This window comes from Schistocerca serialis, chromosome 5 (genome assembly GCF_023864345.2).
Source record: "Schistocerca serialis cubense isolate TAMUIC-IGC-003099 chromosome 5, iqSchSeri2.2, whole genome shotgun sequence".
Taxonomy (NCBI): Eukaryota; Metazoa; Arthropoda; class Insecta; order Orthoptera; family Acrididae; genus Schistocerca; species Schistocerca serialis.
In genome coordinates this window covers 90,041,237-90,066,029 of record NC_064642.1, presented here as the reverse complement: position 1 = coordinate 90,066,029, position 24,793 = coordinate 90,041,237, and the positions used below count along the sequence as shown (strand labels likewise).

General features: G+C 40.0%; 1 protein-coding gene across 5 annotated transcripts in view; it reads left to right on the top strand.

Moving 5' to 3' along the window:
* LOC126480847 (inositol polyphosphate-4-phosphatase type I A) overlaps nt 1-24,793 on the top strand; it is a 250,991-nt gene that overhangs the window by 208,056 nt on the left and 18,142 nt on the right. For all 5 annotated transcript variants that reach the window (XM_050104201.1, XM_050104200.1, XM_050104199.1 and 2 more), the window contains 3 exons: nt 1,584-1,801; nt 8,441-8,769; nt 9,460-9,591. In XM_050104201.1, the coding sequence (XP_049960158.1) occupies nt 1,584-1,801; nt 8,441-8,769; nt 9,460-9,591 (679 nt within the window). The remainder of the gene's footprint in view (nt 1-1,583; nt 1,802-8,440; nt 8,770-9,459; nt 9,592-24,793) is intronic.

The following is a 24,793-nucleotide window of genomic DNA, read 5'->3' as shown; positions in this document are numbered from 1 at the left end:
TACTGTGACAATGGTTTAACTGTTGTAGTGTAAAATAATCATTTAAATCCGTGTAGAAACCATTAAAAAACTGAGAGATACAGCGTAGAAATTACCATTAGAGACAGAAAACAAACAAAATTATCAAAGAACAACAAAATGATCAAGGAACGGACTATTGTGAGAGACATAATAATTATTGTAATGAAAATTAAATAACATTGGGTAGGACATGTAGCCAGGCGAGTAAATGGTAGATAAATGTAGGAAGTTCTTCGCTTGATTCCAGGGTACAGAAAAAGAAAAAGATGGTGGTGTAATGATATGTGACATTAGAAAGCATGCAAGAGAAACATGGCTGGAGCCTAATGTTTGGATAATACGAGAAAAGGAATTTATCTAATATGGACGTGGACCAACTGATCGCGATAATGAAGACCATCCCATTTTCAGAGCTTGGTTTCTGAATATGTTCTGAGCCTTTATTGTATCTGCTAGTGTTGTGATTTAAAGCTGATTTACTGTCATTTCTGACCTGGTAGGCATCCAAAAAGCACAAATTGTCAGTGCCAACTTAATATGTGACAGCAGTTGCTAATTTATAAGGGGTACATAGCTTTTTCTCATTTTTTGAGGGGGGAAATTCATTGTAAATACAACAGTGGAAGAAGCACTAAATCAACTGATAAAGACAAAAAGGCATCTGACAAGAAAACGCTGTCGTAAAAGTGACTCCTGAGGTTAGCGTGTGTGTAGAAGATGTAGTTGAAATGGAATTTTATGATAGAAACTGCATAATCAAAACATTTGTGGTGGAGTTGATATCACCAAAAATATTGTAACAGACCTAGAAGCTCACTTGCAGCAGTTGTGATATTACTGATATTCGAGAAAGTTCTGGACAGTAGAGCTTCGTGGCAATACCCAGGGATTCCCTAGTAGACTGCCAGCACTTTTAGCTAGTGGAGAGAGACAGTAGGTGGTCAGGTGTGATGGTGAGATTGCAGCTTCATTTCTGGCGCCCCCCCCCCCCCCCCACCCCATACATTTGCTAAATAACAAGATGTTTGAAATGAGTTATTGCATATTTTGTTCTGCACAAAAGTAGATTTCATCTATCTTGAAGCATTTCAGTGTGGCACTTAAGATGGGCACAATGAAAAGACTGTTACACATTAAGCTTTCAGTCACAGCCTTCATCAGAAAGGAAAACCACATGCATTCACACATACACAGGCCAGAGCAGAGATAGCAGTTGTGTGTGTGTGTGTGTGTGTGTGTGTGTGTGTGTGTGTGTGTGGGTGGGTGGGTGTGTGTGTGGGTGGCTGGGTGGTTGGTTTTTTTTCCCTGATGAAGGCTTTGGCTGAAAGCTTAATGTGTAACAGTCTGTCTGCTGTACTTTCCATTGATTGAAATATTCTAAAGAGGTAGCTAAATTAACTTATCCCTCGAGATCATTGTTATAATATACTACTGTGCTTTTAGAATGTGTGTTTATGAATGCATTTGTGTGTGTGTGTGTGTGTGTGTGTGTGTGTGTGTGTGTGTGTGTGTGTGTGTGTGTGTGAGACTTTATTTATATTGTGTCTGATTTATTGTTACAGCTCACGTCACTCGTTACTGGACTGATGGCAAAATTATGGTGCCAGAAGCCTGATCCAACATTTCTTCTAGTTCTCACTACACTCGGGCCGTTGGTATCATTTGAAGGCCTGCTCAGCTACTATGGTGATGAAATAGACATGTGGGGTGACATGACAGTGGCTGTGGAAGACCTTGTGACTGTGAAATTTACACTGACACGTTCTCCCAATAACTGTCGGTTAGTAATTATTTTATTCTCATTCAATTGTTTTCCCAAACACACTTGTGTGTGTGTGTGTGTGTGTGTGTGTGTGTGTGTGTGTGTGTGTGGGACACAACCATTTCTGCTCCTTTAAAATCTATGCCTGTCCCACTCCCTATCACACACCTTGAGTGTTACAATTGACGCCACCTCCCTCTGTACCGACATCCCCCATTTACAGGATTTGCATGGGTCGCTGAGAGGAGACTGTCCTGGGATCTGTAAGCCTTCAGCCCTTGGTTTGACTTAGATACCATTATCACATCTTTGTCATATGGATTCTTGGTGAGGCTGACCTGTTAAAAATTTTGGAATCTCTTCTCCCACATGGTCCTATTCTGAATTCCAAGCCACTTTCATTGATGCTGATCTCATCCTCATTGAAAGTCAGCTACACACTTCTGTTCACATTAAATGTACTAACAAACAACCCATTTTCCTACCACATGGCTATAAGTCTTGCCCTATGCACCCTCCTACCACCACCTATATCACCCCTATAACTGCCAAAATAAACTATCAAACGGAGAGCCACCTGTGAAATGACAACGTGATGTACCATCTGTTACATGAACACTGTTCAGCCTTCTGTATAGGTATGACTACCACAAAGTTAATAGTTAGGATGATTAGGCAAAGACAGAGGGTATATACTGGCAGCACACAATATCCATCAGTCGTGATGTTGGTGCTTGTTTCGCGACAAGTGCCATCTGGTTTCGTCTTCCAGACGCCAGTTTCTCAGAACTCTGCAGATGAGAACTGGGATTACAACATTTCCTTGGTTCTCACCATCCATTTCACCATAATTTATGTTAATTATTTTCTCTAATTTCCTTGGTCTCAACATTTCTTCTCAGTAACTATTCCTAGTTCTCTATGTCTTTTATTTTATGACCTATCTGTTTTCCCCCCACCTCTACCACACTTAATGCACTTAGCTTTCCACAGTTATTAACTCTTACATGATGTTTTGTGATCTCTGTAACGTTTATTACCTTATCTTCCACCTTTAAGCTCCAGGGTTTCAAATCTTGTACAGTGCAGCCCCCAACAATCATTCTTTCCCTTTCAACCCATTCACCAAGTCTCCTCTGACCTGGGATTCTGGGTGACTTTTGTGAACCCTCCATATTTCCTAAACGTCACCAGTCTTTTACTTAATCCGTCTTCCTTTCCCAGCAACCTTTCTGCCAGAAGAAGAGCTGCACATTTCTTTAACCTTTATGTAGGGTGTCAGAAAAAGTCTGAAAAAGATATAAAGGTGTTGCAGTGGAGGTTGTGCTGAGAAATGATTGCTAAGAAAAAAATTTGACACATTGTGCCACTTCCGAGTTGTTTAGCATTGAAGTTAGCCAGTCAGGTCTTTGTGTGTGCAAATTCAAGCAGCACTGCCGGAGACAGTATCACCAAATTTGTTCTTTGTTCGGTTTCCTTAAACTGAACCAACATAGCTTTTGCTCATCTAGCTTAAATTTATCACTTCTGAAAAAAAGCCACATTTTAACTATAGCCCGCGTCACATAGGACGGCGCTTCCGTGCATAGAGGCAAAGTGGTAAGAAAGCATGGGTGGATGAGAACTACGCATGTGCAGCAGCAGAGAGCAGGCAAATAAAGTCCACATTTCCGAACTGCATTGCTGCAGACAACAGTCAGGCTCATTTGCGTACGGTACATCGTGTTATACATTCAAATGTATGAGGGGAATTGTAAATATTAAAGACAATTTCAATCAGTCATCATGGGAGAAATATTAATTCACATCTTGGTGATGTTGCGTCCATTACTCCACAGATTTACTCTGTGCGAAGTCAGCAGGCAAGAATAGCTGACACAGCTTTGTGAAGATATGAAGTACAATTTTTCTTAAAATGACAGTTGTCTAATGAAAAGATCATTGGAACTGCTTGCAACAATTATTGCGATCTGAAGTGTATTATAAGTAAAAATGCAATACACAACAAAATTTAACTTCAAGCACAAACTGAAGTAATTATATTTGCTTGACAAGTGCTTCTACTCAATAGAATTTTTAAAAATGTGTATAACGTGTATGTCTTGTCTCTCTCTCTCTCTCTCTCTCTCTCTCTCTCTCTCTCTCTCTCTGTGTGTGTGTGTGTGTGTGTGTGTGTGTGTGTGTGTGTGTGTGTGTGTGTCACTGCGCGTAAAAAAGTATTAGTAGTAGAAAAGACTAATGTAAAAGTCAGTAAGTTGTCGTATTGTTCGCTGTTAACGGGCCCTGTGAGTGTAAACTAACTCATTCAAAATTATAGTGAGAGAAGTTTAAAATCCATTGAACAAGCAAACAATTAACCATCACCTATGAATAATTCCAGGGAATGCTGACCGATAACATTGGAAATCACTGATTTGTCAACTTCAGTTACAATGTCATTTTAGGACCTTATGCAGTTCATGCCTTGAAAATGACAGGGGTTTACACATGGAAATATCGGACTTTTGATGAATTTATCCAGCTGCCTTCTCGCATTTTATTAGAGCAAGCAACGTAGTGACAGAAGCTCAATTTCTCCTTGGGTAATATGTTGAACATCATAGTCTGCATTATTCAAATGATACAAAGTCCTAATCAAAAAGGCTAGGAAGTTCTCATTATTATGTATGCAACTGATATGTTGACAAACACATTTTTTAAACTACAGGTCTTTACAACTAAGAAATATTATTACTTTGTTCCAAAGTCTACATCATAATACCATCGTCATTTCTATTTGAGTGTGTTTCTGAACAATCTGATTGTAAATTCACAGTGATAGCTTCAAGGCTTGTATCCATCATCAGTTCCCTGTTAAATTCCTCTTTCTGTAGCTTTTCAGCATGAAACACAGACTGTGCCCGTGCTACAGGTGGGATGTTGTCTATTGTCTCATGCACAAGTGATTCGCTGTATGTCATCTTGAATGTTTTGTTTTTTCTTCCACATAGCGTTAACCTTTTGCCCAAATTAATTCCATGGGGCTACACTGACAGTGACATGTGGCTAATCACAAAACTGTGTGACCCCATTCACATGCAAGGAAGTCAAGTTTGTACATTCTGTCATGTGACTAGTATAAATTAGTGAGCTATAGGAAATCGACACAAGTCTGGTTTATACTGTGCTTAATAGTTTCATGTGTAAGCCAGATATAAATATCCACTTTTCTGTTGTTTGTACTTGTTGTTTTCTCTGTAACAGTTGCATTATAATTGGCAATGACCAACTTCGAAACAAGGCATGACAAAATTTGTCGATCATGTCAAGAAACTGACAGTGTTCATTTGCGAGTGGTAGTCACTGCTGTTTTTCTTACATGTAAATACAAGTTTATTCTCAGAAACAAAACCCGAAGAAGAGTCAGCACTGCAGAATACTTATCCAAGAACCTATTCCTATGAGAATTTTAAAACAGCCAGTACCATCACTCATTTTCCAGCAGATCTTCCTGGAATGATTCTAATTGGCTCATGTTTCATAAAAGTGATACACTATTGAACTACCTCCTCTTATATCATGAATCTTTATATGGGATTAGTTTTTGCTGCACCTATGTCACTTCTTTGAACTGAAAACTCTCTTCTTAACATATCTGGAACCAACATCTTTCAAAATTCTTTACATTGACAAAGTGCTTATCATTGAAGCCAGTTTTCTCTTGCATAACTGTAACACATTTTTGTGGATGTCGGGCATCCATCATTCACATGGAGCACTTTAAAACATCATTGTTAAAACCATCCATTTGTGTTACAGGTTTGTTGCAATTTCAATGCTTTCCAGGCGACACAAAACCATCTTTTTCTATGGTTTCTACAGTTCTGAATCTTTCATTTACAATTCTCTTTACAGTTCTTGTGTCTTCAAATGTCAACAGTAGGAGGCCCGCTTTCAAATTCATGTTTAAAAAATTTATTAATGTGGTAAGTAATTCACCTTAATGCCATCACCTGACCTTTTTTTTTTTTTTTAAAAATCACACTTGAAATGTTTACAGATACACATTCACTGCTATACTGCTACAAGGAAAAAAAGAAAACAAAAACAAACTGAAAGTTGAATAAGTAACTCAGCTGCCAGGAAGTATGGCAACAGTGCAGCATGTAGGAGCGAGATTCTCGTTGTCTAGTGTAACTCGCTGCTAGCCACTCGGAAAGAGAATGCACATTATTGGCTACCAGTAGATAGTGGACGGGGATGCGCAAAACGGCTGAAAATTGGGTCGCCATCCTACATGACGTGGACTTAAGTAATGACCATTTGAACAAATGGTAATACCCTGACCCACAGCTGTTTGTGCATTTCTGCATTTTAGCTTGTGTTGTGCAAGCGCTTGAATTTGAGTGTGCAGTGACAGGATCAGATAACTTCAGTGCTAAATAACCCAAAAACGGCACAATTTATTGAATTTTTTTCATAACAGTTTCTCAACACAACCTCTCATGCCACAAACACCCTGACAAGCATTTCAGACCGTTTAGGGCCACTCTCTGTATGTTTCCTCATACAACCCCATGATGGGTAGATTTTTTTTTTTTCCAATACAGTTACATGTATGATTTTCAGAAGCCAACGAATCTGGATTTTGTTACAACTGCAGAAACTATTGGGGGGGGGGGGACGACAGAAGTATGGAAACACCAAAAATGCAATGCATTACCATGCCTAATATGGTGTACAAAAACTATTGGCATTCAAAACAGCTTCCCGTCATTTCAAAGTGGATAAATACAGATGCTGTGTGGTTTTCAAGGGGATGTTAAACCATCATTCCTGCAAAATAATGGCAAGTTAAGTTAACTATGATCAAGTGAGAGAGTGAGCACTTATCCTTCCCTCCAAAGTAGACCACAAAGGCTTAATAATATTGAGATCTGATTTGATTATTGGAGGTGGAACACTCTATCCTCATGCTCCTGGACAATGTGATGAGTGTGAACAGGAGCGCTGTTGTCCTGGAACACAGCATCGCCATTGGGGAAAAAAATGGTACCAAGGGATGAACGTGATCAGCCACAATGGTCAGAAAATGCTTGACAGTAATGCAACCTTGCAGAGTAATCATGGGCCCTTGGAATTGAGGCGCCCATACTCGGCTGGCCCAGCTCTTAGAGAAAGGGGAAAAAAATAGTATAGCTAGGTGGTTTTCTTTCAAGAAAATGATCTAAAAGTTAGTATTGTGCAGGTTATAACAGAGTCTGAACTGTAAATTTTTTATGGCACTTACAAATCACTGTGTGTCCACCAAAATATTGAAAATACTCCATACTTCCAGGGGTTAGTCCCCCCCCCCCCCCCTCCGCCACCCCCCTTCCCGGCTAGGTCAGAAAATGGAAACAGTAACTTGGCAGAACACCTGGAAGCTCACTGTTAGTCAGTTGCACTGAGAAAACATGAGAGACCACAGAGTAAAAGTTGTCTTTGTATCAAAAGGAAAATTCTGTTTAGAAAACCATAAAATTATGAGTCAGAATTGCTGGCCGGTACTTTTCTCTTTTTTCACTGCTATCTTTCTGTTATTTCCTTTCCTCAGTAATTAAATACCCGCTAACCCCATTATCCACTTCTGTAGTTTAGTGGTCAGTGCCCGCCGACTGCTATGTGGATCTGGGGTGCTTTCACAGTACTACCAAGAGGCGAGAGGACTGGGAAGGGGGTATGCTCAGTCTAGTGTGACCAGTTGAGAAGGAGTGGGTCTGAGGTTTGGATAACCAACAATGGCTGGGAGAGCAATTTGCTAACCCCATGGACCTCCATATTTCATCCAAACCAATGCTGTAATGTAGAGGATGAAGTGGTGGCTGGGCAGAATCACATGCTTCTTGGACCCTGATCATGGAGTTACTTTGATAAATAAACTTTGTGATGTCTCTTTTACTGATACTTCATGAAAGTTGAAATTCATTCTGTCCCTTTTCAGCAGTATTGTAGATCATCATAAATCTATTGTTTGTTACAGCAGTAACCAGGCAGAGATGATAACTGAAATATGATTTGATATTCAGTTGTACTCATAAAACGGGAGGTGTGAGAGTAATAATACCCTGTTTTCTTCACTTACCTGTCACCTTATGCTCAACGTGCAGCAGGATATAAATTTTAATTATACATGGCATTATGGTGGGCATTAGGGATTTGATCTTTGGAATGTATTACCAAACAACCCCAACAGGCCACAAATTTTAAAATGTGTTGGAACTTTTATCTTAGTTATATATTTGTATTTGTAATAATTTTATTCTGTCAGTGATACTTTTGTCTTATAGGAATTAGGCTATGGTCCAAAGCATATTTCCCTGCCTAATGTCCATAAAACAAAAACCATTGACAGAAGTACCACACAGGAAAGCCTGCATTGTACGATAACTTTCATTGTTTATGTTCACCATATCATTCAGTTTAAACTAAGCTAGAAAGTTATGCTTACTTTTATAAAATAAGTGATCACTTAAAATAATGTAGTTATTTTTTGGAGATGTGGGTACTTATTAAACAATTTGTCATGTAAATATACTGCTTGACATGACAGAATATTTAAGGTTTCTTGTTGTGGATAAGTAAAGTAACATATGTGAGACCATGTCACAATGAAGGAAGGATTATTACTGTGTTCAGATCAGGTAGCCAGCAGCAAGAAGCAGGACAGCCACAGCTGCCAGCTCCCCGTGTGACAGGTTCCCGGACTGCTCTGACTGTGCTACTTCCTGTCCCCGATGCCGTCTATTCCATGCTACCACTGTCACACCCAGGGGCTGACACTGTTTCATTTAACATCACACCGGTTTATTTCAACATTGGAATTAATGAGATGGCAACTTTGGCTGAAAGCCTGGGCAGCACTCGGCCACAGGAGAAGAGCAATGTTGATAATTTTGACCGTTTAAATGAGTATTACCATCGTTTCCGCAAGTTAAATATACCAGCCGACATGGCAGGTCATAGAGGTAAGATTAGTATGAGGAATGCATGCTAGCTATAATTCTGTTATTTACTTATTCAAAACCAAATTAGTTTAGTAAACTACGTATGTTCATTGTATTGTTGGCTGGCTATACAAAAAAGTAAACTTCCTGTCTAATGTCCCAGTTGCTGATTAGACATGAAAACATAATAACTCTCTTTCTCTCTTCCTTGGGCTAGTAACAATAAGGATAATATTCTGCAAAAATAGTTGTCTGACACATAGAAGGATACAGTTATTAGAATTTTGTTTATTTCATGAGTGTTGGAAATTCGAGGATGGAATAAGAATAATATGAAAAAGAACACCCAGGTGTTGAGCTGCAGACAGGCAAAGTGAAAAAGACTGCTAAACACTTAAGATGTCAGACAAAAATCTTTCTTCCAAAATGGAAAATACTCATACAAACACAACTCACTCACTCATCAGGGGACTGAGGACCAGTGCCTAGAGATAGCAGTCATGTGCTTGTGTGTATGTGTTTTCTGTGTGAGACTTTTTAGTCTGAAAGCTGAAATGTGTGGCAGTCTTCTTCATTGTGTGTGTTAGCGAATCAACAGCCTCTATGTGGTAATGATTTTTCCTTTTCATAATGTTGTTATAAATGAAAATAATGATTTAATGTATATACTCACAACATTTGCAGCCGATCTTATTCATTATTCATTTTCAGGCCAGTCTTGTGCTCCATTACAAATGAATCTTGGAGATCTGGTGGAGAAACTTCGTCAAGCTGTTCATACGAGACAGAGCAAGAATGTTCAAGTCCTGCATTTATCATCTCACATCTGCCGAAGGATGAAAGGTAATGGCCATGTAAGAGATCATAGGGTTGGTTGCCTCATATTGTATGTTCAGATACTCTAAGCAGACAGCAATACAAACCAGAAACAAAAGCCACTTAAATGATAGCTTTCAGAAGAGGTGGTTTTTTTCATCACACAACAGAAGAGAGGAAAGGTTTGGAGGAAACATAACTGCTTGATAATAAATTAGGAAAGTCAACCATTAACCTAGGTTGTGGAAAATGCAGCAGGAAAGTGCAAGAGGCAGTTTAAATTCTCGTTGTGTCTGTTCTTCATTTTATCATGTCTTTTCCAGGATTTGCTTCTTTTTTCCTTCTATTCTTTATCTTTTTCATCTGTCTTGTAGACTGTCCTGTTTTCCATTTCTGTAGCTTTCAAACTTGTTTATTGTTAGTTCTACTCTTATCATGATTCACTTGATTCAAATTTGGGATTACTTTGCTTCGTTATCCTGGAATTGCCTTATTTCTCCATCTTGTCCTCTCTTTGTGATATGGAGGACAATCTATTTAGAAAGATTTTATGATTTAAATAATGAAAAGTGGGCCAGTTACTTATTTTTTCATGCTTAGCACAATGTATTTGAGAATTTATTCTCATTTTTAATTGCGTTTGTTTATATAAATATTTTATGTTACGTTTGCATGGAGACTATCTGCTTCTCTTGCACTGTGTCTTTTTTAGGTTATACTGCAATCAGAAAATCAGACAAAATAAATCTTGGAGTACTTTCTATATTCTAATGTTAGGGATAGTATTTTGTGATTTTTGAAATTTTCCCGGTGTAAAGAGTTTTTCATAAAGGTCTGGGACTGCAGCCAGATATTGTCGACTTTTTGCCATAACATTTCAACTGACAAACATTCAGCCACCTTAAGGTGAGTTTTTTGCACTGCAGATTGCTAGTTCACCTCACTAATTTTATCCCAGAAATTGTCACAAACACATGTGCAAAGGCAGCTGCTCATGAGTGACCTCTGTTGAATTGGCGTCACACATTCAGAAATCAGATAAGTTACGTAGTAAGTGAGTGAGATTGTTAGTTTCATTCTATTTTTTACTGAAATGCTGGAACAATGGCCTCACTCCGAAGTTTGCCAGAGTGACACATTTTATCAAGACCAGACAATCTTCAGAGTATGACTGCATGTCAGGAATTATTGCGAGAAGATGCTTTTTGATGCTCCATTGTTAATTTAATAGATAAGGTTTTGGACAATGTGTTGCTATCAGTGCACACGAATGGCAGGAACTTGCACCTACACCTACAACCTTGCCTTTAACTGATTTCATTAGTGTGGTGGAAGAAGCCTTTAGACCTCTTCCAGTGATGCTGCAGAAGAATTAAGATGTGAAATATGTCTTGCCCTTACAAGTACCCCACCTTAGAACCGTAATGTTTCCTAGAAGAGTAATGTCTGCTCCATGGAAAGGGTTACACCATGCAAACTGTGAGATGATTCTCACTTGATAGACCTTCCTGCAGATAAGAGAAACGTCATTGTGCTGTTGCCACTTGAGATATCTGACCAGAAACTTCATAACTTGTTAAGTGAACCAGTGTACCGGAAGACTGATAAAGACCCTACAGGTTGAGTAGAAAGAAAAATGACAGTGTTGCTGAATTCTTCTTCCCTTCTGCAAGAAGTTGTGAAAGGCATACAACCCCACAGCTCTGTTCCACCACAGTAATGTGGTCTTCCAAAGATACACAAAGGAGGTCTTCTATTACATCCTATTGTGAACAATATCAATGCTCCAACTTATGACTTAGCTGGACATCTAGCATCTTTACTGAGATATTTTGTGCTCACATCATGTTTGTACCTCCAGTGACTTTGTTAATAGACCAAAGTCATTTTGACTCAGTGAGTCACACTTACTGGTACCATTGATGTTGTCTCACTCTTCACTAGGATTCCTCATGTGGATTCACCGTCACTATCAGTAGTAAGTTGAAAACTGGTATAACAGCACTAGTCCACATACCCTTTCCTCAACCTACTTTTTATTCAACATTTAACATTTTGAGCAAATTGATGAGGTAGGCATGGGTAGTCCTCCCTCCCCTCCAGTAGCAAATTTTTTTAAGACTGAGGAGAGGGCACTTGATTTGATAGAACTTAAACCAAAAGTGTTCTGGTGGTGGATGATATGTTTGTAGTGGGGCCCCACAACATCATGCTTTTTGCAGCGTCAGAAGTCTACCGACGAGAATATCAAGTTTACAATGGAAGTGGAGAAGGGCAGCTGTTTATAATTTTTGAATGTTTTGGTCAGTCCAAAAATGGATGGATCATTAGGGCATTCCCTTCACCATATGCCTAACATATTGATCTGTATTTGCAGGCATTTAGCTGCCACCACCCATCACAAATTATGGGCATCCTTCAAACATTAGTGCACCAGACACATGCTGTGTCTGATTGAGGCAGAAGAAAGAAGCTGGAACACCTATAGCCAATGTGAAAATATAATGGATATTCTCCACATTAGATTAGCACAGCTTTAAGCAAGAAGAAACATGATCACCCACAAGACCAAGAGGAGAAGGGCCGCTTCAGATCCAGGGCATTCCTCCCTTACATTGGCAATATTTCATCAAAATTAGGCAGAACATTAAGGAAATGTCATGTCAGAGTAGTCTTCCACCCAACTACAGATACCAGTGCTCTTCTTGGTTTGGCAAAGAATGATCTGGGATTGTGGAGGGCTGGAATCTACAGTATACCTTGCCAGTGCAGCAAAGCCTATATTGGTCAGACAGTGTGCACAGTGCATGAAAGATGTGTTGAACATGGTTGTCACACTTGCCTTTCGCAGCCAAGTAAGTCAGCCATAGCTAAGAATTTTATCTTTACATTCTCTGGATTATTCTGCCATGGATATTTTGGCCTCAAAGAGATCCTTCTGGGATTCAATTAATAAGGAATTGGTGAAAATCCATTTATGGCAAGACCTTATTAATCATGACGATGGCTTTCAACTGGATAAGGCATGGGACCTGGTGATTTCTGTATCTTCAGAAAGAAAACATTTTGTGACCAATGACACTGCTAGCAGGAGAAACATTTTTAAAAAAATTAAATGATTTGTTATCTAGTTTGTCAGGAAATTTTTCTTCCTTGCCTTATGTGGTGTACAAAATTTCCAACTCTTCATTAAATCCATTGTAAGTGATTTGTGGAAGTGGTGGAATATCTTAATATCTTCCAGCAGTCAATAACGGTAAAGTAATTTTATAATTGACAACAGTGGAAAATTTAGGATGTAATAATGACAGTATTGTGAATCTGAACCAAAACAGAAAAGTTTCCTTATCCCTATCCAGAACCCAGTACTGTTCTTACATTGTTGCCTAGCTCATGGAATCCCCACAAATGGCTGTACCATCACCAGAAGCAACTCCTCCTTCCACAGTGTTCTCTGTCTGTTCAAATTCTGCCAGTCCATAGCCCTCAGCTACCAAGTCCTCCAAAACCATGTAAATCAGGCCCAAACCTCCTAGCAGTATGTTCTCTCCACCTGTAAAATCTCCTGCTGTGCAATCCCTAATTCCTGCATCCCATCTCTCATACTGAAACTCTTGCCCTCCAGGAGCTAGAGCAGCAAGCACAGTGCTACCTCAAAAAACTCCAACCGGTTCACCACCTTGGACTACCACTATCTGTGACCTATACAACAACCTCCAAATGTCTCCAGCATCCCCTGATAGCAACAAACCCAACCTCACTGACCTACTATTATATCACACCCTTAGAACCTCCTACTCACCACCATACAGAACCCAAACCATAAACAGACCCAAAAACAGTAATAAATCTTCCTCCAAAAGCCTTAGACCGACTGGAGTATCAGACCTTACAAAAGGCCCTTACCTTTTCCCCACTTACAAATTCAATCATTCTGAACGTGTTAAAGACCTCTTCATCAGCCGGTTCCTACAATGGAAAACTTTTTGCCACCACCCCTACCAATTAAACTCAACCTAGTGCCAATATTGATCCATGACCTACTCTGTTCACTCCTCCATCCAGCTGTGATCACCCCCACCGCCATCCAAATCACTCCCTGTTAACTTTCCAGAATTTCTTAACCTCAAACCTTGCCTCACCACCATTTCACATATCCCTTAACATGCAAACTAACCTTTCATCCACTGAAAGAACCACTATCCACCATCTTAAAACTGATCCCAATTTCATAATCCTACCTGCTGACAAAGGCTCCACCGCTGTTGTTTTAAACTGCAGATATTACCTGATGGAGGGGCTCGCCAGCTGTCAGATTCGTCCACCTACAACTGGCTACAGTGACCCCATTTCAGAAAGCCAACAGGATCTCCAGTCTCTCCTTAATAGGCCATTCCAGAATGTGTCCCCTGAGTCCCTCTCCCTCTTACCTATTACCACTTACCTCTACCTCCACCTGTACCTCTCCCCTCTTCCCTCTTCACTCTCCCCTCCCCCTCCCCTCTTCCCTCTTCACTCTCCCCTCCCCCTCCCCTCTTCCCTCTCCCCTCTTCCCTCTCCCCTCTCCCCTCTCCCTCTTTCCTCTACCTCTCCCTCTCCAGCCCCTCCCCTCACTCCTACCACTCGCTACACTCCTACCTTCTGCATGCTTCCTAGTTCTTAAACCCAATCGATTACAATGCCCCATTGTGGCTGGCTACTGTGACCCCACTGAGAGAATCTCTGCTCTGACCCACACCTTCAGCCTATTACCCTCCCCATTTGAGAGAATCTCTGCTCTGACCAACACCTTCAGCCTATTACCCTCCTGTATAAAAGACAGAAACCATTTCTTCCTCTGACTCTCTGGAGTTTCTATTCTTTTACCACACAACATCTTGCTTGTCACTACACCAATCCTTAATGCCCATGATCATGCCATTATTGAGCACCAACTTTCCCAATGCCTGACTCTCTTCAAACTTACAAGCTCCTTTCTGGTCATCATGACCAAATATATCCTCACTCACAATTACTTTGCATTTGCAGGCGTGATGTACAAACAAATCTGTGGTAACCATCATATGCCAACTTATCCATAAGTCATCTTGAGGAATCCTTCCTAACCACCCAGAGTCCCAAACCCATCATCTGTTTCAGTTAGTGAAGACATCTTCATGAACCGAATTGAGGGTGAGGACACCTATCCACATTCCTCGAAAATCTCAAACCCTCTCCCAAATTTGCTTCACCTGGTCCTCCTCAACCCATCAAACCACCTTTCTCTGTGTTAACCTTCACCTCAGATATGGCCAAATCAGTACCTCCATCCATATCAAACCTACCTCCACTTTGACAGCTGCCAGACATTCCATACCATGAAGTCCCTTCCTATAGCCATCCATAGCCATTGCATTTGTAGTACAAACAGTCCCTCCCCAAATATAACAAGGGTCTCATTGAGGCATTCACAGATCAAAATTACCCTCCAGACCTTGTACAGAAGCAGATCGCCAGTGCCTTGTCTCTCCAGTCATCACCTCCCACATTCCCACCATCCAGACACAAAGGAGTACTCCACTTGTGACTCAGTACCCCCGGGACTGGAGCAACTGAGTCACGTTCTCCACCAGGGTTTCGACTACCACTCATTGTGCACTGAAATGAGGAATATCCTACCCTGTATGCTTGCCGCCCCTCTCACAATGGTATTCTGGTGCCCACCAAACCTATGCAATATCCTTGTCCATCAGTACTCCAATCCTGCTCGTAATCCCATGCCTCGTGGCTCATATCCCAGCAATAGATCTAGATGTAATACCTGTCCCATACATCCTCCCACCACCACCTACTCTAGTCTGGTCAGAGGCATCACCTGTCCCATCAAAGGTAGAGCTACCTGTGAAAGCAGTCATGTGGTCTAAAAACTAATCTACAACCACTGCACTGCTTTCTGCATGGGCATGACGTCCTGTATCCACATGAATGGCTACTGACAAACTGTGGGCAAGAGACAGCTGGACCACCCAGTTGCTGAACATGTAAACAACAAAATTTGCTTCACGTCAGTGACTGCTTCACAGCCTGCACCATCTGGATCCTTTCTGCCAACACCACCTTTTCTGAATTGAGCAGGTGGGAACTCTCCCCGCAGTATATCATATATTCCCATAACTCCTTTGGTGCCAACCTTTGTTAGTCTCTGCCTTTCACCCACCTATCCCTTTCCCAACTCCCATTCCATCACTACACAGCCTTCTCTTCTACCAATACACCTGCTGGTCTTTTTCTCTTCCTCTACTTCTTCCCCTCCCCTGCCCCGAGTGCACCCAGCAGCTGTACCCTGACCCCACCACTTCCCTGCATTCCATAAGCATCACTACACCTTCCCCCATCGCTGTGCTATTATCCCCTCCCCCATCCCAGCCTTCTCCTTATTCCCATCAGGCACAGTTGCTGTTCACAGTCAGACCTCAGCAGTGAGAGACAGTGGTCAGGTCCATGAGTTGTGTGTGTGTGTGTGTGTGTGTGTGTGTGTGTGTGTGTGTGTGTGTTTTCCCCGTTTGAAGAAGGCCTTTTGGCAAAAAGTTCAAATGTATAGCTGTTTTTTTGTCATACCCCTCTGCAGCTCGACGTCTCTTTTATAACTAACAGCTTTATGTCAATGTAATCCAAAGAAAAGTAACACTTCAACTGCATACAAACTCTCTGCAAAATCATACTGTCATAATATCTCTTTAGAACATTGATTATAAAAACAAACAGTATGAATGATGATAGGCATGTGTGAGATATTCTGTGTAATGGAGGAGGCACAATCCTTGTAAGTAGACATCAGCATATCAAACAAAAAAGTACAAGATTTAATTTGTCTGATTCCAATTCCATTATGACCTCAAAAAGACAGTGAAATGAAAGATAGGCAGAAAATCCTATATCCAAATGTCACAAAAAATATTTATGTGAAGAAATCTGCTATGCTCTTGAAAATGAGAATAAATACTTCAAATGTATTGTGCTGAGCATGAAAAAATCAGTAACTGGTGCTATTTTTCATTATTTAAATCATGAATGACACACTTACAGGCTTTGCGAAAACATCATTTATGCTGAATGAAGTTAAATGTGTGACTTTTGTTAATGCATGTGTCTGCCAACACTTGGTAAGTAAAAGTACTTTTTATCTCTGTTGATATTTCACCTAGTAATACAAGTTGAATTGGGGGCATCCTAGGAGAGTTACACAAAATACCTGAGAACAGCCAGAGCAGTTACTTTTAAAATTTCACAATCATATTCATTTTTCAGTGTTTTATCTGGTAGTGCCATAGTTCTCTGGTTATTATTGCACCATGAAAGATATTTGTGTATTCTCAGACATTTGATGAGTAATATTTCATTAGATTACAGCATTCGAGAAAAATGCAATAATGATGATGGGCAGGTAACATTGTCAAACTCATTTTAGGGAAGTCTTTAAGCAACATACAAAACATTTCATTCTATTTACACCACAGTGAATCAAATAATGACAACCTTATGACCATGATGTTTGGAACCTGCAGCAAGCTATACATTTGACACAAGACACAAGATGAACATCCAAAAACATCCACTTCAGGCCTTTCATCCTATCAATGGTACCTGGAATAGGTGAGCCAGTATTATCCGTAGGATAGTAGGGCCATGGTTGATTGCTTGCAACACAATCAAATTTATTCTCATATGATAACTAAAGCAAAAACAAACTCATCAACCACTATACAGATAGCCACTGATCATCCAAAAAGTGATGACTATACACAAAATGCCATGTTGGTACACCTTTGGCATGAAAAACAGCTGCAAGTCATTATGATATAGATCCTAAAAGTTGTGGTGCGCAGTCAAAAAAAGATGCTGCAAAATGACCACACAAAAATAATATAATTTCTGTAGATTATAACCAGATGGTTAGTATGTTCATGACCTTGCACTTTCGATATTCGATATGGGTTTGAAGTCATTGGTACCACATCAGTTAGAATTCATTGTAAAGCTCCTTAAATTCAGCATAGTGATTTTTCAGTTTCTCTTTGTGTATTTCATAAGTAAATAATCCACAGGTGTACTGCCAGTTATTAATATCCAAATAGCACAATATTACAGCAATTGATCCCATCCATTCCCACAGAGGCACATCGACGAGTCAACTGACACAGTATCCGGGATTTGGAGACCATCCCCACTCCATGACATGAGTCACTGTGGTGGCAGCAATGGCTTCATTAATCCTAGGATTCAGTTCCCTGTGTTTGTTGAAAATTTTGCTCTTGGTCCTAATTAAATCGAGAGCAAAGTTTTCTTTGAGGGGACATTGTACAAGCTGTTAGTAGGGATTGCAATGGGCGGCCTCAACTTGCTGCTTCGGAGTATGTCAACAACACATTCATAATAGGGTACATGGAACAGAAGAGCTGCACAGATTCCTTGTGAATCTCAGCTCCATTCACCTGAATGTCAGATTGATGATAGAGATGCAATTGGATGGTGATCTGAATGTATTGGTGAAGAGGAAGGCAGATGGACCTTTGGGTCACAATATAAATACATCAAAAAAAGTTTTGCATCATCCCGGCTTCCAGAACTCCTGAAGATAGATGTTGACTATGGATATTGTATCACAGACACAGTTCATTTGACCGTTCAGAGATGTCACTAAACCCACCCAAAGATGTAAACAACCATGCATGAGTATTGCCTGTTAGATGGAGGAGGTCCGACAGCTGATCAGTTCCAGTCATTACACCAGGAAGGAGGTACACGGCTCTTGATATCTGTAGTTCAACCATGCCTAGACGGTCAGTCCGCAGTTCGATCGCATCCACTTTGTTACTTTGTGGCAGGAAGGGCTCTCAACAAGGGAAATGTTCAGGCATATCGGAGTGAACCAAAGCGATGTTGTTCGGACATGGAGGAGATATAGAGAGACAGGAACAGTCGATGACATGCCTCGCTCAGGCCACCCAAGGGCTACTACTGAAGTGGATGACCGCTGCCTACGGATTATGACTCGGGGGAACCCTGACAGCAATGCCACCATGTTGAATAATGCTTTTCGTGCAGCCACAGGATGTTGTGTTACGATTCAAACTGTGCGGAATGGGCTGCATGATGCGCTACTTCACTCCCAACATCCATTGCGAGGTCCATTTTTGCAACCATGACACCATGTAGCACCGTACAGATGGGCTCAACAACATGCCGAATGGACTGCTCAGGATTGGCATCACATTCTCTTCACCGATGAGTGTCGCATATGCCTTCAACCAGACAATCGTCGGAGACGTGTTCGGGGGCAACCCGGTCAGGCTGAACACCTTAGACACATTGTCCAGCAATTGTAGCAAGATGGAGGTTCCTTGCTGTTTTTGGGTGGCATTATGTGGGGCTGATGTATACCACTGGTGGTCATGGAAGGCGCCATAACGGCTGTACGATACGTGAATGCCATCCTCCGACAGATAGTGCAACCATATCAGCCGCATATTGATGAGGCATTCATCTTCATGGGTGACAATTCACACCCCCATTGTGCACGTCTTGTGAATGGCTTCCTCCAGGATAATGACATCACTCAACTAGAGTGGCCAGTATGTTCTCCAGACATGAACTCTATTGAACATTCCTGGGATAGATTGAAAGGGCTTTTTAAGGACGATGTGACTCACCAACCACTCTGAAGGATCTACGCCGAATTGCCGTTGAGGAGTGGGACAATCTGGACCAACAGTGTCTTGACGAATTAGTGGATAGTATGCCATGACAAATACAGGCATGCATTAATGCAAGGGGACATGCTACTAGGTATTAGCGGTACCGGTGTGTACAGCAGTTTCGATCACCACCTCTGAAGGGCTCACTCTATGGTGGTACAACATGCAGTGTGTGGTTTTCATGAGCAGTAAAAAAGGCAGAAATGATGTTTATGTTGATCTCTATACCAATTTTTTGAACAGGTCGCGGAACTCTCAGAACTGAGGCGATGCAAAACTTTTTTTGATGTGTGTGTCTTGCAATAAGACTCTCACAGATTGTACCTGTATGTTCAGAGCTGCGATCAGCTGGCACAGAAAACTGGTGTACTTAAAAACATAGTACATTCTGTGTACCAAAAAAAATCTCGACTAAAAATTAGAACACTTGAAGACAGCCTACAAGAAAGTGGCTACATTGGAAGGCAAATTCAGTGGTCACTACATATAACACCTACTTCACTATTGTCAAAGACTGTGGAGGAACAGGAACTAAGTGATGCCACTATATTTGTGCCATACACTGGGCATTATCGAGTGAAGCAGGATGCCTTGTCCAGAAACAAAATATTAAGACTATGTTCTGCCCACCCACTAAGGCATGAGCACTACAACAGAGTGTCATGGACGATCTTCCATTTCACAAAACTAGAGTATATGAAATGCTATCCAGTGTGCCAAATCATACATTGGATAGATCATGTGTACTATGAAAGATCACCACCAAGATCATCAGTGGTGTCATCATATGATACAGGGCAGTGGTTCACTTCTCTCAGAACATTGCCCTTCCAAAATACATGATGTGGGTTATGAATGCATCAGTCCTGGCTTCCACATCTCATTACTTGAACTGCATTGTTAAGGAATCTATTGAAATGTGAACCAGGGACTAACTTATCAACAATGACATTGGTTAGAACTTCAGTAAAGCTTGAAACCATGCTCCTCTTTTAATTGGGACCAGTAACAAAAAATTTTCAACAAACGTGGGAACTGACTCTTTGAACAAGCCGAGCTTCTGCTGCCACCGTGCAATGCATGTCATAGTGAGCAGGCTGCATGCAGAATTCCGGATACTACAGCAGTCAAATTAGATTAGATTAGATTAATACTAGTTCCATGGATCATAAATACGATATTTCGTAATGATGTGGAACGAGTCAAATTTTCCAATACATGACATAATTAAGTTAATTTAACAACATACTTAAGTTAATATAACAACTTTTTTATGTTATTTTATTTTATTTTTTTATTTTTTTTATATATATATTTTTTCTTAATTTATATCTAAAAATTCCTCTATGGAGTAGAAGGAGTCGTCATTCAGAAATTCTTTTAATTTCTTCTTAAATACTTGTTGGTTATCTGTCAGACTTTTGATACTATTTCGTAAGTGACCAAAGACTTTAGTGGCAGTATAATTCACCCCTTTCTGTGCCAAAGTTAGATTTAATCTTGAATAGTGAAGATCATCCTTTCTCCTAGTATTGTAGTTATGCACACTGCTATTACTTTTGAATTGGATTTGGTTGTTAATAACAAATTTCATAAGAGAGTATATATACTGAGACGCTACTGTGAATATCCCTAGATCCTTTAATAAATGTCTGCAGGATGATCTTGGGTGGACTCCAGCTATTATTCTGATTACACGCTTTTGTGCAATAAATACTTTATTCCTCAGTGATGAATTACCCCAAAATATGATGCCATACGAAAGCAATGAGTGAAAATAGGCGTAGTAAGCTAATTTACTAAGATGTTTATCACCAAAATTTGCAATGACCCTTATTGCATAAGTAGCTGAACTCAAACGTTTCAGCAGATCATCAATGTGTTTCTTCCAATTTAATCTCTCATCAATGGACACACAAAATTTGGAATATTCTACCTTAGCTATATGCTTCTGATTAAGGTCTATATGTATTAATGGCGTCATACCATTCACTGTATGGAACTGTATGTACAGTGTCTTATCAAAATTCAGTGAGACTCCATTTACAAGGAACCACTTAGTAATTTTCTGAAAGACAGTATTGACAATTTCATCAGTTAATTCTTGTTTGTCAGGTGTGATTACTATACTTGTATCATCAGCAAAGAGAACTAACTTTGCCTCTTCATGAATATAGAATGGCAAGTCATTAATATATATTAAGAACAACAAAGGACCCAAGACTAACCCTTGTGGAACCTCATTCTTGATAGTTCCCCAGTTTGAGGAATGTGCTGATCTTTGCATATTATGAGAACTGCTTATTTCAACTTTCTGCACTTGTCCAGTTAGGTACGAATTGAACCATTTGTGCACTGTCCCACTCGTGCCACAATATTTGAGCTTGTCTAGCAGAATTTCATGATTTACACAATCAAAAGCCTTTGAGAGATCACAAAAAATCCCAATGGGTGGTGTTTGGTTATTCAGATCATTCAAAATTTGATTGGTGAAGGCATATATGGCATTTTCTGTTGAAAAACCTTTCTGGAAACCAAACTGACATTTTGTTAGTACTTAATTTTTACAGATATGTGAAGCTACTCTTGAATGCATTACTTTCTCAAAAATTTTGGATAAAGCTGTTAGAAGGGAGATTGGACGGTAATTGTTGACATCAGATCTATCCCCCTTTTTATGCAAAGGTATAACAATAGCATATTTCAGTCTATCAGGGAAAATGCCCTGTTCCAGAGAGCTATTACACAGGTGGCTGAGAATCTTACTTATCTGTTGAGAACAAGCTTTTAGTATTTTGCTGGAAATGCCATCAATTCCATGTGAGTTTTTACTTTTAAGCAAGTTTATTATTTTCCTAATTTCAGAGGGAGAAGTGGGTGAGATTTCAATTGTATCAAATTGCATAGGTATGGCCTCTTCCATTAACAGCCTAGCATCTTCTAATGAACACCTGGATCCTACTATATCCACAACATTTAGAAAATGATTATTGAAAATATTTTCAACTTCTGACTTTTTGTTCGTAAAGTTTTCATTCAATTTGATGGTAATACTTTCTTCCTGTGCTCTTGGTTGACCTGTTTCTCTTTTAATAATATTCCAAATTGTTTTAATTTTATTATCAGAGTTGCTGATTTCAGACATGATATGCATACTTCAGGATTTTTTAATAACTTTTCTTAATATAACACAGTAGTTTTTATAATGTTTGATAGTTTCTGGGTCACTACTCTTTCTTGCTGTCAGATACATTTCCCTTTTCCGGTTACAAGATATTTTTATACCCTTAGTAAGCCATGGTTTGTTACAAGATTCCTTAAGAGTATATTTAACTATTTTCTTGGGGAAGCAGTTTTCAAATGCATTTACAAAAATGTCATGAAATAAATTATATTTTAAATTGGCATCAGGTTCACGGTACACCTCATCCCAGTCTAACTGCTGTAGGCTTTCCCTGAAATTTGCAATTGTTAAATTGTTGACTGAACGTACTACTTTGGAGGACTGTTTAGTATTGCTGAATGGAGCTATGTCATATATTGTAACTAGCTGTGCACCATGATCAGAAAGACCATTCTCAACAGGCTGAGCATTTATCTGGTTAAACTTATCTTGGTCTATAAAGAAATTATCTATCAGTGAGCTGCTATCCTTTACCACCCGAGTAGGAAAATCAATAACGGGTGTCAAATTGAAAGAACCAAGTAATACTTCAAGGTCATTTTTCCTATTACCCTCTTTCAGAGAATCTACATTGAAGTCCCCACAAATAATAATTTGATTCCCCCTGTCTGACAGATAGCACAACAAGGAGTCCAAATTTTTCAGAAATAGATGAAAATTTCCTGATGGGGACCGATATACAGTTACAATTATAAATGTGCCTTTATTTAATTTAAGCTCACAGGCACATGCTTCTATATGTTTCTCTACACAAAACTTTTTTGTTTCTATACTTTTTGCACAATGATAACTTTTGACATATATGGCAACTCCTCCTTACTCCATATTTTCTCTCATTACATGTGCAGAGAGCTTATATCCACTTACATTTACCTTATCCATATCAGTAACAATGTGATGCTCAGACAGGCATAGTATATCTATTTCATCCTCAGCTTCTAAATCTTCTAAACAAACCAGAAGCTCATCTATTTTATTTTTTAAACTCAAAATATTTTGATGAAATATACTTACATTATTTTTAATTATACTTTTATGAGAACCTTTCCTTATTCTAACATTTGCAGTACTCTCCTGTCTGAGTTTCTCATTGTGCTTAGGCCTAGTTCCTATACCAGTAGTCACATGGTGTTCACAGAGGCAGATTATGTCAGCTGGGTTGGGTGACTTTAATTCATCAATGCAATTACCCAGGACTGAGATACAACTTGGTGGAGATAAAATTTCTGGTGATTGGTGAAAATTTATAATTGACAGCTGTGATTGGTGATCCAATGTGCTAGAATTGTGCTGTTTAATTTCTTTCCTAAACTGAAGATTTGATTCAATCCTGACCTCTCGTAGAACTTGGCATCTTTCTGTCTTACCTATCCTAAAAAAGGTGCTGCTCCAACACCTGTAACCACTGGTATTTTACCATTCATGGCAGTGCCTCCCCCCTTTAAATTTCCTGCTATTACCCCAGCCAGTTTCCCCTTCCCTTTCCTGTTGAGATGTAGGCCGTGCCTGGTATAGTCCTACCTACTGAGAGAATCAACAGGAACCACACCAATATGAGCCCCCACACCTGACCCAAGCAGCCGTTCCAACTCCAAATTAACTCTCCCAACAGAAGAGTTCAAATGAGGCCGGTCATGGCGTCTCAGGACAGATACAAATTCAACATTGGTGTGTCTCGATGCCGACGCAATCTTTACCAGGTCACACTCTATACTGTACCCAGGATCTCTGTCGATGCTGTTCCCTGGCCCTCCCACAATAACCACGGTGTCTTCCCTGGTAAATCCTTTACAGAGTGAACCTAAATCCTCTGTCACCTGATCCAGACTAGCACTTGGTTTGAAAAAAATTGTGACCTGGTATTCTGGTCCTAATTCCTCCTGCAGAAGTTGGCCTACACCTCTGGCATGAGAACTGCCTAACAACAAAACTTTCTTCCTTTTCGATGACTTTCCTACATTCTTTTTCAAATTCCTATTAAAAGTTTGTTGTGTCCTGTCTACAGCTACCTCTGCTTGAGGCTCATCAGTTTCTAACTGAAGCAACAGGTCAAACTTATTTTTGACATTCACCACAAAACTGTCAGACTTAGTTCTAGGCCTGTTCCTTCTGTTACCTGCTGCCACTTCCCACCTCTCTTTGCCATTCTCCCTCCTTAACCTGTCCAGATCTTCCCTAGCCTGATCTAGCTCAGCCTGAAGGGCAGAAAATTTCCCCTCCTGTTCCACTATCTTCCTATCTCTGCTGCAAATCCTACATAACCACTGATGAGCCTGATCCACTTTCCCAACACTCACACCACTGCAGCGCC